This window comes from Hyperolius riggenbachi, chromosome 8, assembly GCF_040937935.1.
Source record: "Hyperolius riggenbachi isolate aHypRig1 chromosome 8, aHypRig1.pri, whole genome shotgun sequence".
NCBI lineage: Eukaryota > Metazoa > Chordata > Amphibia > Anura > Hyperoliidae > Hyperolius > Hyperolius riggenbachi.
Genome location: NC_090653.1, coordinates 68,201,370 through 68,217,020, shown reverse-complemented (window position 1 = coordinate 68,217,020; position 15,651 = coordinate 68,201,370). Strand labels below are relative to the sequence as shown.

The following is a 15,651-nucleotide window of genomic DNA, read 5'->3' as shown; positions in this document are numbered from 1 at the left end:
CGGCAACGACCCAGGATGGACTTTTAGCCGACAGTAGTGCGTGTATGCGCTGTCGGCGGACTGATAAGGCTGTTTCTGAATGATCCGCTCAGCAGATCGTTCAGAAACAGCGCATACCCTCGCACTACTGTCGGCTGAACGTCCGCCCAGCGGGAGGATCCGGCGGACCCGACGTTGCCGCTGGTAGTACGTGTGTACGCACCTTTAAACTCACAGTGTTAAATGTATGTTTAGGGCTTTGTCCTTTAGGACCATTGTTTGTAGCCATCTGCTTCCCCTGTACAAGGCGTTTGAGTCTATAGCACTTCCCTGTACTGGTTGTTTTTCACATCCTTCCAAGCAAACATTAAAGTTTGTTCTGCAATTACAAAAAAAAAACAAAAAAACTTCAACCGACCCATAAGGCATCAACAGTCATGCCATGGTAAAAACCACCAAGTTCCGATTTTACCCCACTCTGGCGTTTGATGTGAACTTTGACTTCAGACCAGAATAGGTAGGATTGTATGCATTGCACTGCTGTCATGTGATTGGCTGATCAGATAATTGCATGAATAAGCAGGTGTACGGATGTTCTGATTACACTACTCAGTAAATCCAAGCATGTAGCCATTAGGGATCATCAATAAGATGCAAATATTTCCAATCTTAAATAAAGTTCATGCAGGATTATGTACATTTTCATGCAAATATATGCAGCTTGAAAATGGGCCAATCAATTTAAACCCTGGAGGGACTTGATTGGTCCAGTTTCAAGCTGCATATATTTGCATAAAAATGTACATAATCCTGCATGAACTCAGAAATATCTCATTGATCATCCCTAGCAGACGTGCTCTGTATGTTATGATAGGTACACATGATGCAATTTTTTGACAGATTTAAGGTACCCATAGACCTGACGATTATGGGCAGATTTGACAAAGACAAATTTATCTCTAATCGAATCTGATTAGAGATAAATTTGTCTTTGTTGATTCTGCCCATACACTACAGGCAGATTCCCGTCCCGATTTCAGCATGAAATCTTCAGTCCGCACCGCCGCTGACCCCAATGTATAATGTACCCCCGTGTGTGCATTATACATTACTTGTCCTGTAGCAGCCTCCACGCGGTGTCAGTAATCCTCCGGGCGGCTCTCAGTACACGCCACTGACGTCAGACACTATGCACAGACATCAGACAATATGTGCCAGTAGCATGTATGGAGAGCAGCCCGGTGGTTACAGATGCCGCGCGGAGGCTGCTACAGGACAGGTATGTATAAATGCACACACCGGGCACATTTCCACATAGGTAGTGGCGGGGGTTTCGTCGAATCGTCGCTTGTTCCGGAAATCGCCGCAGTACGCCACACACCCGACCAACCGACTTCGGACCGACATCTTGCGGCATGCGCGATCGACCAATCTGATGTATGGCTACCTTTACGGTCAGATCAATTATTTCCAACATGTCTGATCAGATTTCCGATCGATATTTTGATTAATTTTCTATTCACTTCTATGAAAAATCTGAAATCAGATCAGACATGTTGGAGATAATCGATCGGACAGTAAATCGGTCAGAAAACTGCATCGTGTATACCTAGCATTACCACCACCATGCATACCTGGATTTCATTCTAGATCTTGTATAAACTCATTATACCATTTTTTCTATTGATAAGGGAAAAAAAAGACATGCAGACATTCGTGGTTTTTTTTTGTCCAAAACTGTATTTGTAAAACTAGTAGTTCATCTATTTCAGCTCTGTCCAAACCAAAAGATGCAAAATACAGTTGATTTTATTTGTACAAATCAATGGAAAAGCAGAGATCCTTATTTTTTTTTTTTCAAGTCCCTCAGAGTCACAGCATATCTCAGTCTCCAGATCAAAATGCAGCAATACTGCAGAGTTTCCAAACATACATTTTATAAATATATATTTATATATAAAACTATAACCAGTAGTCACTCGGAATGGGGGAAGGGAGGGGGGGTATAAGGGGTGGGGGGGGGGGGGCAGCGATCTCCCAGCACTACCTATATTGCTCTCAAGGATGATGGGAATGGTGAGTGAATGGATTGTGATTGTCATTCGAATGGGCTGAGTAAGGTTTATGGAACAGATGCAGTAAGGCACTATTGACTGTAATGGACACTAGGCTGTCTTTTCCTCTAAGAAGCAAATAGCTAAATGATCCAACACAAAAAGCAAAACGCACATTGCACACAGCTTCGGAGAAATAAAGAGTAAAGCTATAACGGTTGGTCTGAAGTAGATCACTGGGCTGTTTCAAAGCCAACTGCAAGTACCAAAATTCCAAAGAACCAAATTCACTTTCCTCTTAAAGGACATCCGAGGTGAAAATAAACTGATGAGAACAACAATTGTATCTGTCCTCCTCCTCCTCCTAAAAATGACCTTTTTAGATATCCCACAGTTTTATTTTATATTTAAATAGTTTTTACTTTTAAGTTTTTACTGTTTCATGGTCTCTGCTCAATGACACCTTCATTATAGTATGCCAGAGCTCGAGTCTAATTATTGACCCTTTTTATCTCTTTCCTGCTTTCAGAAGCAGTTTACTGACAGAAAAGTGGTTTGTGGCTGTAATTACTCATCAGTGATGGTTCTGCTATAGTCTGATGTTTAACTCTTTCAGGTAGAGAAATAAAAAAGCAACATAGCATAGTTATTTGTGTGCTTGGCACTGTACATACACACGTCTATCTCATGTCACCTCGGTTGTTCTTGATTGGCCAATTTTACACTTGTGTAGTATGAGAGCTTACCAACACACTCTGTTTATAGTATTCAAAGTCTGTTGGCCCAAATACTACATGGAGGTGGTAAAATTGGCCAGTGATTGGCCAATCAAAATTGGATGTGTGTACCAGGCTTCACGGTGGCTACAGATTATGGTCTTACTAGATAAGCTGTCTGAGCTTTAAGTCTAGTACACACCATCAATTTTGATTGGCAAATGATTAGCCACCTCCATCTATTATGAAGGTCAGTGTTCTCCCCAGGCTCTTTTAGCCGGGTGCTCCACCCGGCTAGATTTGGTGACCACCCGGCTGTCATCGGCTCACCTTTTCACCTCCTCCTATGCTGTAAGCAGAGTTGCCCTGCATTTTCATCTCGCCCCACCCGGCTACTTTTTCATGCCACCCGGCTACTTTTTCATGCCACCCGGCTGGAAAAAAATTCTGGGGAGAACACTGAAGGTCAACAGATTTTGAAGACTACGAGCAGATTGTGCATGTCATACCACATGGAGGTGGTAAAATTGGTCAGCGATTGGTCAATCAAAATTGAAGGTGTGTAGCAGTCTTTAGCCAGAAACACTACAAGTTCAGGCAAACAACATGTCTCTGCAATTCTGGTTATCCTCTCCTGGTGAGGACATGCTGGCTCTAGCAGTTCAGGTTGCCCAAGCTTTTCAAAATAGTGGGTGGCAACTCACGGCAACCAAAAAAACATTCAGCAGCTTAACATAGAAATGACAAAGTGATTTCTGATTGGGAGTAATCAATCATTCTGCTTTTTTTAAATAAAACTCTACGACTTTGAATCTTGTGCATGCCACAGTGGAGCCAGTGCAATCTGGAGCTCACTACCGGCATCATTTAAATGAGGGTGCAAGTCCATGTTTGATGTAGCTTGTGTCTACAGCCATTGCATGCTACTCAGTACTGCCCTCCATAGAGGAAGGTGAAAAGTGACCGTATGTACAACAGGGCAAATAAGAGGCAGCATTATAAAAGATATACCAAAGTACATAACCCACAAAAGGCAATGGCTCTGCTCTAGTGGAGAATGACTCCTCTCTACAATCAGCTAGAACTGTACACAGCCATTGTGTAACACATCCTAGTCTACCTGCAGCTGTACGAAACCAGACGTGTGTCTGTGCATGTGATCATACACAATAACCGTACATAACCCACAAAAGGCAATGGCTCTGCTCTAGTGGAGAATGACTCCTCTCTACAATCAGCTAGAACGGTACACAGCCATTGTGTAACACATCCTAGTCTACCTACAGCTGTACGAAACCAGATGTGCCTCTGTACAGGTGACCATATATAATAACCGTAGTGGTATATAAAAGAGGATTGCAACTGTGCAGAAATACCAGGGCCCATTTCATGTGGAAGAGACAGGAATAGAGAGATTATTCTAAACAATAAGTATCTTTCTGTGCGTTGACAGGCAAAATATGAAACAAAAAACAGGAAGACTCCATTAGAAGGGTCGGGTGTCCGGTGTGGTGAGAAAGCTAATTTTGGTGCAGTGCGGCGTCCGAGATTTGGGCACCATGCCGCCGTAGGCTGTAATGTGAATTGCGGCTGTAGCGGCGCTCACTGATTAATTTGGGGGGACAGCAATAGCCAGACCCCAAATTATAATTAAAACGTGGTAATTTGGCTGCCAGCAATAGTAGGAGCCCGAATTCCGTGGACAGATAATTTATTAGGTAGACAGTAGGGAAACAGTTTAGAAAATAGCCAGAGGAAAAGCTAGAGCAGGGTTAGCAGTCTTTTAGCTTCACCCTGCACCCAAATTTGGCTGCGCCGTGTAGAATGCATTGTTATAGGATTGAGGAATCCAATGGAGTGGCTTATAAAGCATATATTTTTTCCATCTTCAACGTGAACGATATCTGTATTGCAACACAACACAACCATATCATCCCCAAATACCAGTGGTTTTATACTACTGTGTGCAGAGAGCATTGCTAGATATGCTGGTGAGTGAGTGTTGCATGGCTTTATGGGGCAGTGTATGATGATGTCACCACATCCCGCCTACCTGGTACCAGCTGCAAGGACGCAACTAATTAGCCAACTAATCTTTTAGAGGCAGAAAAGGCCATTTTCTTTTCCTTTCATATTATAAATACAGATAGCCTTTAAAGCAGACCTGAACTCAAAACTTTCTCTCTGCTCTAAAAAGATACACAACAGCATAATATCAAACAACAATGAATGCTGCGCTGTCCGCAAAATTAAACCTCCTTAACGTTAATATATTTAAATGATCACAATCAAATCCTAGACGGTGCGCTGCGGTATCTCCTGTTGATAGAATAGTTCTTATGGTGCCTTGCACTCCGCCGCGCTCTCATCCACAATCAACCAGATGCTATCCACCAACTTACAGGTGGTAATCTCGCTTTTCCATATGTATATCACTCAGGAACATCAGTGATCACATCCACTATCCATTAAAATTGGCCTTTAATAAAACATATAAAAAAACTCATCGCGCAATACAACTGTGCAAATTAGCAACACACTGCGCCTCTCGCGCACTCCTGCCACTTACAAGATCCCAGTAGGATGGTTAGCATGTCATATCGGCAAGTCCCTCAGGCTCTAGCGTTGTGTGCTCTGCAATACCGTTCGCGGCGTCCCGCTCCGTCGGCTGCTAGGTCTTTCCGGACTTCCGTGTATCGTCACGTGACCTGCGTCAGGCGTACTGGCTCCGCCCTACGCGTTTCGTCACCAAGGCCCCTGATGAGTCCTTGGTGACGAAACGCGTAGGGCGGAGCCAGTACGCCTGACGCAGGTCACGTGACGATACACGGAAGTCCGGAAAGACCTAGCAGCCGACGGAGCGGGACGCCGCGAACGGTATTGTAGAGCACACAACGCTAGAGCCTGAGGGACTTGCCGATATGACATGCTAACCATCCTACTGGGATCTTGTAAGTGGCAGGAGTGCGCGAGAGGCGCAGTGTGTTGCTAATTTGCACAGTTGTATTGCGCGATGAGTTTTTTTATATGTTTTATTAAAGGCCAATTTTAATGGAAAGTGGATGTGATCACTGATGTTCCTGAGTGATATACATATGGAAAAGCGAGATTACCACCTGTAAGTTGGTGGATAGCATCTGGTTGATTGTGGATGAGAGCGCGGCGGAGTGCAAGGCACCATAAGAACAACAGCATAATAACCTTTAAAGAAAAACATTTCTTTGTTACAGCTGATACAAATCCTGCAATAAATCTGCAGTGTGTCTACTTCCTGCATCCATGGAAGCAGACACAAAGGGTTAACCTCCTGTGTTTGCATAGTAGCTGTGTCTGTGGAGACTGATGAATTTCTGTGCTGACACAGCGGAGGGATCAAATTACAATTGTGGTTACTTGAAGATTAGAGGGAATTAGAGAAACTTTTTTTTTCTAAATACACACAGGGTGGATTACTCTCGGTATTCCTTCTGTCCTGTGCAAGGGTTCAGTTCCACTTTTAGGCAGAGGTGATCCAAATTTAAGGAATATGCAAAGTAATAGTTCCATCATTTCAACTGGACATCTTTTGACATTTCATTACTAATACAAGTGACTTCTTCAGTAAAAGGGGGTAAAAAGCAATAGTCAGATATTTATACGTACAGATGGATCACTTACTCCAGGTATCAAAGGGCCTGGTTCACCAAACTGCGGTAAGATTTGCGAGCACAGGCAGCGCCAATCAGTACTCATGCCACAGCAGTGAAATTACTAGCGCCACATGCATTGCTGGCGCTAATAGGTTAATGGGCGGTGCATCCAGCAGGGGAGCACAAACAAAAGACTTTTTTCTTTTTAGAACCAAAACAGAAAAAATATACAAAAATGAATTTGTAGTAAGAGTCGTGTCACACAGGCAACTGATTCACAGCAACTTGTAGCTTAGTAATTAGATGCAGCAACTACGGTAGTTGCTAGTGCCTACCTGTCATCAGTGGCCCCTCCATTACAATATATTAAAGTCTAGTTGCAACTACTGAGTATAGCAACTCTTTCCCTGTAAGAAATGGTCCTAACAGATAGAACTAGGGGGTCATTTTATTAAACTGGTACTAAATTCTTCTTTAAAGCAAACCTGTCAGGGTTAAACTGAGCTTTGGAAAGGCAGACACCACAACATCTTATGCTAGGTTCACAGTGGTCAGTTGAATGAGGCACACGTTATAGTGCATGTGAACTGCAATGGAGACAAAGCCTGCATGCAGCGTTAAAATAACTTGATCAGTTACAACACAGTACTGTGAACAGGCCTATAGAATTCCAGAATCTCAGGCCCACACTGAATAGTCAGGGGACTCCAGAATCTCAGGCCCCCACTGAATAGTCAGGGGACTCCAGAATCTCAGGCCCCCACTGAATAGTCAGGGGACTCCAGAATCTCAGGCCCCCACTGAATAGTCAGGGGACTCCAGAATCTCAGGCCCACACTGAATAGTCAGGGGACTCCAGAATCTCAGGCCCACACTGAATAGTCAGGGGACTCCAGAATCTCAGGCCCACACTGAATAGTCAGGGGACTCCAGAATCTCAGGCCCACACTGAATAGTCAGGGGACTCCAGAATCTCAGGCCCACACTGAATAGTCAGGGGACTCCAGAATCTCAGGCCCACACTGAATAGTCAGGGGACTCCAGAATCTCAGGCCCACACTGAATAGTCAGGGGACTGCAGAATCCCAGGCCCACACTGAATAGTCAGGGGACTGCAGAATCCCAGGCCCACACTGAATAGTCAGGGGACTACAGAATCCCAGGCCCACACTGAATAGTCAGGGGACTCCAGAATCTCAGGCCCACACTGAATAGTCAGGGGACTCCAGAATCTCAGGCCCACACTGAATAGTCAGGGGACTACAGAATCCCAGTCCCACACTGAATAGTCAGGGGACTACAGAATCCCAGGCCCACACTGAATAAATGCCTCAACTCATCTCTCCCTTTTCCTCTTGTCCACTAGCCAACAGAAGCATTACTAAAAGATGATGTGCTCTCACTGGCTTGTTGATGAAAGAAAGGGTGGAGCATAGCTCTGACTGAGAATCCTCCACTCAGTTCACACCTTGAATTGACAATCTCTGTGAAAGCCCATAATATAATAAGGGTTTATTGCTGGACTTTACACCAGTCTTGAGAAAATCACCAGGAGCAGACAACAATGCAACAAGAGGCCCCTTAAAGGAGTACTGTAGGGAGAGGAAAATGAGTTGAACTTACCCGGGGCTTCTAACGGTCCTCCGCAAACGTCCTGTCCTACGCAGCCACTCACCGATGCTCCGATCCTTGCCTTTGGTTCACTTCCGGAATTTCAGACTTTAAAGTTGGAAAACCACTGTACCTGTGCGGCCGTGTCCTCGTTCCTGCTGACGTCACTGGGAGTGTACGGCGCAGACCCAATATGGGTCTGCGCAGTAAGCTTCCGGTGACGCCACCGGGAGCGAGGACACGGCCGCGAAGGTGCAGTGGTTTTCAGACTGTAAAGTTGGAAATTCCAGAAGTAAACTGGAGGCGGGGACCAGACCATCAGTGAGTGGCTGCGCGGGCACAGGACGTCTGCGGGGGACCGTTAGAAGCCCTGGGTAAGTTCAACTCTTTTTCCCCCTACAGGAGTCCTTTCATTTGTTTGAATGATTTATTTTTCTTCAAGCCAGGTGGTGGAAGGTTTTCAAATGACATGGTCATCAGCACACTGATCTTGAACAGGCTTGAAGATAACTGGTTACATATTTATGTCATATGAGTCATGCATGAAAGCTTGGTTTACCAACAATGCTTCTCAGCCATGGCACAGCCACTTGCTGGTGCAGTTACTTCCCTACCTAAATGCATTGTGGGTTCTGACTATCCAATGTATACAGTATGGAAGTTCCAGATATGAGGTAATCGGAGTAGGTAATGTCTACACTTCAGCCATAAGAAAAGGTTTCTATGTATAGAGGTGTGAACTGTATAATTCCACAAGGGTGCAAGAGGAGATTATACTAACAGTACTGGTTACTTACAGCAACCGCAGATCTGTTGCTGCTAATGGTTCCTGTACTTAGTCAAGTAATGCTTATAGTCCGGTCTTGTGGCAGAGGGAAAGCCTTCAGCTCTATGGGAGAGGCAATTAAACACTATGTTGTCAGCAGGAAGCTGTAAGATACATTTTCCACAATTCGTGTGTGATCTCTTCATACATACAAATAACACAAACCACTACCTACAAAAGCTTAACATTTGATCAAGACTTGTTTAGTGTTCTCACAGACGCAGCACTGAATCTTGTTCTGCACACTGGGCTGTACAGTGCAAGGCGGAGCAAAGTGTTATAAAGTACTAGGGGCCTGTCCCCAGAAGCAATGACACAGCACTGTATGTACACAAACTGGCCACCTACCATAAGCCCCATGTCATTAATGAAAACCCACAAATCTCCTCTCTGCAAGACAAATCTTAACTAAAAGAAAACTCTGCATATAGCGCACCAGAAACTGCCTGGTGAAGGTCCCCCATCCATTATACAATTTATTTAATGGATTAGAAACAAAGTTCATTAAAACAATGGACAAAAAAATGTTTTCCCGATCAGGCCGTCAGTTGACTGAACTGGTCGACTGAAAGTTGATAGGGAAAAGGCATTAAATAAAATATTAACAGCATGTGGGGAGGAGCAGCTGTATAAGTTTATACTGCCTTAAGAAATACAAAGCTAGCGGTGGTTTGAAGGATTTTAAGAATTAAATGGTACTAGGTGATAAAAATATTGCTTCTAGGACGTAATCGATTGTTGCTGGATTGAGCAGATGTCTGCAAAGTGGTCATTTGGCTTTAAGCAGCAGGGACAGCCATACAATACCAGGAAAAAAAAGCACATATATAAGTAGATACATATTTGTTCTACTTAAATATGTATTATACTGTCCACATTTTAATTTCAGTAAATTTTATATACAAAATAAAGAGAAACTGTTCCAGGCATTTCCATCTTTACTACTTCTGACTAAAGCCAATCCTGATGTCATTTCCTCCCTTACTCTTTTTTTTTCTCTCCTAGAAACGGCACTGTCATATCAAGCTTGCTTTGTAAACACATGAGAACACAGAAGTGCTCGTATTTCAGCAGATTCTGGACAAGGGTGAGGTGTATTTCCCTTCTTAGCCTCCTGTCCCACTGAACTGCCATCAGCCAATAAATGAGGAGCAGGAATGTGGGAGGGCAGATGACAAGCTTTCCTCTCCTTAGCATTGTACCAAATAGAGCCAGACTGACTGAGATAAGATTCATTACAGCAGAAACATTTATGATTAGATTGGAATGCTTGCAATGCAGGGACAGGTTGTAGACAGCATAATAAAAACAGAGCAGTGGGTAAATGGAATTTGATTTTATGGCTGACAATCCCTCTTTAAGAGGAAATCTTACTTATCCTGATTTCAATAACTATTTGCCCTGTTAAAGTGAGTCTGAAGTGGTTTTAAAAATAAAAAATAGATACTCAGCTAAGGAGAGGGAGGCTCTGGGTCCTCTTCCCGTTCTCCTGACAGTCTCCACGTTGTCCCCCCCCCCCCACCCCCCGCGGGCTCCCCCATTTAAATCTCCCACCGATGGAGACTTCGGTAGTCTTCGGAAGCACTCGGTCTACCGAAGACCGACAGCACTGTACTGCGGACACGCGAGTGCTCGAGAGAGGGCGCTTGCACAAGCACAGTACAGAGCAGCCCATCTTCGGAAGCCCGAGTGCTTCCAAAGACTGCCGAAGTCTCCCCAACCCGGGAGAGAGCAATCCGTGACCGAACGGAAAGGGGGGGGGGGGGGGTGTAAACGCGGAGACCGGGAAGGCTCTATAGAACCCAGAGCCTTCCCTCTTAGGTGCGAGTATGCGTTTTTATTTTTAAAAATGCTTCAGACTCCCTTTAAATCCTTGATTTAGTTGGGCTTTAAAAAAAATAAAAATAAACCCTTGTTGTGTAAGCTTCATGCAACTGCAATCATACAATTCCTATTTCACATACTGCTCAGAAACACTCACTGTCATATCTAATGACCGCCATGAAGGTTCCAACCTTCAAGCAACAGGTTTGCTTTAGGACTTGCGATATACCCAATGCAGATGGCGATTTTTGGAGAAGCAGCAGCAATTCAAGCCCATTGGTTTTGGTATTTGAAGTGAAAATTTCACTATATAGAATGTCATGTTATATGTGGTTTACAAAAAATCCTCATGCCAGCATTCCCCTTTAACAAAACCTCCTGCGACAATCAGGTTACTCTTGGTTATTATAAATATACAGTTTACTGTTCCAAAGCCTCGCCGAGAAGTCCTGAGCTCTAAGGCCACCCCCAGCCCGGTGGCCGCAGGTTTCAGGCAAAACCCTCCATGGTAGTCTTTTTCAATAGGGGACAGTGCAGGGTTTAAGACTAATGATCATTTCATGGCGAAAGGGAGAGTTCTTCACCTGTGTGTAATGTCACGGGAAGGATCAAGTCCTGATTCCCCATGCCCGGACCCCCCCCCCCCCCCCCCCGCACGGGGAGACATGCTTCATATAAAAGCACATCCATGAAGCAGGCCCTCTTAAAGCGGTCCATACACTAGCGCATCTAAAAATATGATTGCTGTTGCTAGATTCTTGTCAGTTCACTGCTCCATTGCCTTGCAACACTCTGTATTAGATTAGATTTCAGCAGCAATCTGATCGGATATCCATTGTATCGCCACTATCTTAGCACTGCCTAATGCAATACAAAGACAATGCAGGCGCTGATCACATGACAGCAGGCTCCATTGACCCCCTCCCCTTCTCCACCCACAGGCACTGCTCAAAGAACCGCCTTCCCAATCAATATCAAGACAAGACAGAACATTAATATTGCGCTTTTCTCCTGTCCGACTCAAAGCGCCATAAATTGATCAGGGACATCAAGAGGACCTTCATTTTTATCAAGCTATTTTTAGATTTTCATTAAATCTAATGTCCAGCCAATAGAAATGATCATATTGAATATGGGGACCTTTAAGAAGACCTAAATTCACATTATGCTTTTGTTTAATTTAAGACCCTATTTTGATTGACAGCTAGGTAATGATAGGCTTCAGAACACGGTCATCCTCCTACCTAAACAGCATCCACCTATTTAATCTCAGCATTCTTCTGCCCTGAATCACAGGACTGACCTAGTTACACGTTTAGCTTGTTCAATGAGAATTTACTAAAGTCAAAGCTTCTTCTATTACTGTGCAGAGTGGGTGGGGCTGCTTATGTATATCTCCCAGAATGCATCTGTGCAGGTACTATCTTGTGTGTTTGTAATCACGACCAGCAAAACAGAGATTTTTTTTTTTTTAAGATTTTAGAAAGCTGGTAAATGGTAAACAAATACAGCTGCTGTCCATTAGTGGTCTATGTGAAGTTCAGTTCCTGGATGGAAGTCTGTGCTAAGCAACCACAAAACCGGGCTGCCTCCACTCAGACATGTGTCCTGTTAAATTCATCTGAAATGTGATTTTAATGACAGGTTTGCTTTAAAATACACCTATGTTGCCAACAAGGAAGCTGTGGTTTTACAGTGAAGTCTCTGAATCATTAAATATAGCGAGTTAAAGGACATCTGTAGAGAGTGATATGGAGGCTGCCATATGTATTTCGTTTAGGCAAAACCAGTTGCCTGGCAGTCCTGCTGATCCTCTGCCTCTAATACTTTTAGCCATAGACCCTGAACAACATGCATCAGATCAGACGTTTCTGACAATATTGGTTGCTACCACTAATTCATAAGAAATAGGGGACCCAGTGGGAAACACTATCCACATACCCAACCGAATGGGTTTGGTAAAGTTACGCGAGCAGAGGCAGAAGCCGAAGCCAGCACCATGCCGGAAGCCCACTGGCAGGAGACCACGAGCAGGGATCCTGGTGTGCAATTTTAGGATAGTGTTTACCGCTGGCTCCCATATCTTACAAATTAGCGGTTGCAACCAAACTGCCGCAAGCAGGGAACTGCCGTCGGTCTATGAGATTTTCCAGTGGGTCACATCAACTAGACTAGCACTGACTTAAATAATAAAGCCAAGCTATTTTTCAATAAAGACGCCACATGCTTATAGCAAGCTTAAAAACTGCAGATGGCATTTAGAAGGCAAACTGACAAAATTCACATTTTTAACAATTTTGTTTTCTACTTATAAATGAGTCGTTTTCTGCTTCATCACAGTAATTAAAAGCATTGTTCAAGCAGGTGCAAAACGGGAAGTCCCAAAAATGATCATGTGACCTGCAGGTTATTTGTGCCTTTTGTGGTGGTACAGCCACACACAATTCCATTTTCTGCACAGGTACTTGGAAAATAAAGGCATGGTGACATGACATCAATCTGCGGGAGCGTAGTGCTTACAATGCGTTAAATCCCTTAAACTGTAACAACCAATCAAATTCCAGTTTACTGTAGTCAGATCAGTGAAAGTGTTCTGATTACCATAGTTACTTTAGATTAATGAATGTTGCTCACCGCTCTTAGTGGTTTAAGTGGTAAAATGATGAAGGTGCTTGGTCCTGTGGCCATTTTAGATACAATCAGTTTTTAGCGGGACTCTGCTTTAAAGTGTTTTTCCACTTTCAATGGAAAACTCACTGGGCACCAACCAACCCAATGACTTATCCAGAAAAGAAAGTAGACATTTCCTCTCCTGCTGCTCATCAGAGATGTACAGTGTCCTTTAATCTATCCCGGGGCCTGGAGTTATGCACATTACATCCGGCAGTTGGGGGCGCCGTCTGATGATGTCACACTCTTCCTTCCTGGACACCCAGGAAAGATGCACTTGCAGAGTGGAACTCTGCCACAGGGCAAGTTAGGTACCCTACATTGCTGGGAGTAGCAGGGCAGGTACTGTATACTATCTTTTACAGACAAAATTATTGGATGGGGGGCAGGATGATGGTGCCCTGTGATATTTATATGGATAGAAATGAGATATCAGTTTCATAACATCAGCTAGTATTACTTACTGTAACTATATATTTAGGCCTTAGACAAGCCACTAATAAGAGATGCCTGCAATCACACCTTATACCAAAAAAATTCCAGTCGTCTCCTGACCTAAGTCTATGTCCATTCATTTTCCAGTGTTAAGTCCCAGATCATGAGTAAAAGGGCATCCTATGTCCATCCAAGTGCTTTCCAAGAATCACATCTGAATACAGCAGATGGTCAGGTCCAAGTCATTGTTCTGGACTCCTCTCCGCTTCTCAAGGTCTAGTACTGTGCATTGTTGAGAAATAAATTACCTGAGCACTCTAAGGCTGGCGAGATGTTTATGGGGTCACCTTGGAGTGAGTGACTCTGAAAACTAGTCCTCTCTAGGCGACGGAAGGGTACAAAGAGATGAAGACCTTGAAGAAGTTCTGGGAGAAGTCTTGGTCAGTAGTTTTTATCCAGGTTTTCTGGTACAATACTGAACAGGAGGGGCTAATGTGCTGCTACAGTCTTTTTACTCCCCCAGAGTCTATCGGTCTTTGGTGGCCTGTGTGAAAGGGTAGAAAGGTGCTTGTGTTTGCCATTCATCTCATGCGGTTCTGTCTCATCAGTGGAACGATGCATGAGGGGGGCCCAGCCTTGGTCAGGAAGGGGTGCTTCAGAAGCTCATTGGCTGAGGCTCGCTGGCTCGGGTCTCTCACTAAAAGTCGGTCAAGAAAGCCCTTCAGTAAGGGAGATACCTGAAGAAGATAAACAGACTTTTATTCCTGAAGGAAGAATGTATGTATAATTATCAGAGGACATTTTCAGAGGGCAATATTGTTTCACAGAATGGAAGTCCTGTATTCCATACCTGGTAGGGTTTTTTTTGTATGTACAAGGTAAGTTCACCAACATGTTCCTGTGGGCTTACTGTGTGTTCTCCGCTTACCTTTCATAAGCTAAAATCATATTTGCACGTGTATGTGGACAGGGGACGGAGCATGGTGCCAGGGGCAGACACTGACAGGTCAAGTATTTATGCATGAGAGCACATTTTACACTAGGGGGGACAGCGCCGCATTTGTCACTCCTCACGATATTGTACACTGTTATCGCCGTGCACCCAATCAAGCATGTTGGCCCGACATCTCACAGTATGTCCGATGATTACATGCGACCAATTTCGGTTGCATCGTCGATCAGGCATGATCTTGGCAGTACCAATTTTTATCCAACTTGATTATAATCAAATCGGATGGTCGATCGGCTGCCAAGTCGCCTGAAGTATGGGCACCTTTACATAATATTCAGTGTAAACAAGGGTTTCCATCTGTAGACCAGAACTTTGTGTAGTTTCCTTTGAGGACACATGAAGTGAGAGGGCTATGGGATATGGAGGCTGCCATATGTATTTCCTTCTAAACAATAGCAGTTGCCTGGCATTCTGCTCATCTTCCATTCATCACTAGAATCTGAATCAAACCTGAAACAAGTATGTGGCAAATGCACTCACACCTGGTCAGCATGCTTGTTCAGGGTCCATAGCTAAAAGTATGTGAGGCAAAGGACCAGAAGGAATGCCAGGCATCTGGTATCGTTAAAAGAAAAAAAAATGGCAGCCTCCATATCAGTGGCATACTATTTATTGGACCCCCCCCCCCCCCCCCCCGATGTTCACACCCCATCCCTTGCCTTCCCTTGGTGCCCTTAATGGAGCCCATCTCACCACTATCATGGTCTTCACACCCATAACAATTGTAGCCACAAAAACACCTGATCTGAAGTATAGTCCCCTGTATCAGAGGTAGTAGGTAAGGCTCACCCCCGCCCCCCCCCAGGACTGCTCCACTATAGTTATGGCTCTGCTCCATATCCCTCTTACATCATACGGGAGGTATGAGCGTAGCGTATGTCATAGTGGTTACGGA

At 44.2% G+C, this 15,651-nt stretch overlaps 1 protein-coding gene across 3 annotated transcripts in view; it reads right to left on the bottom strand.

Annotated features, from left to right (window-relative positions):
* Positions 1 to 10,355: 10,355 nt before the first annotated feature.
* The window catches only part of PAK4 (p21 (RAC1) activated kinase 4), a 118,519-nt gene continuing 113,223 nt past the window's right edge, over positions 10,356 to 15,651 (bottom strand). For all 3 annotated transcript variants that reach the window (XM_068250609.1, XM_068250611.1, XM_068250612.1), the window contains exon 9: positions 10,356 to 14,481. In XM_068250609.1, the coding sequence (XP_068106710.1) occupies positions 14,326 to 14,481 (156 nt within the window). In that variant the 3' untranslated portion in view covers positions 10,356 to 14,325. The remainder of the gene's footprint in view (positions 14,482 to 15,651) is intronic.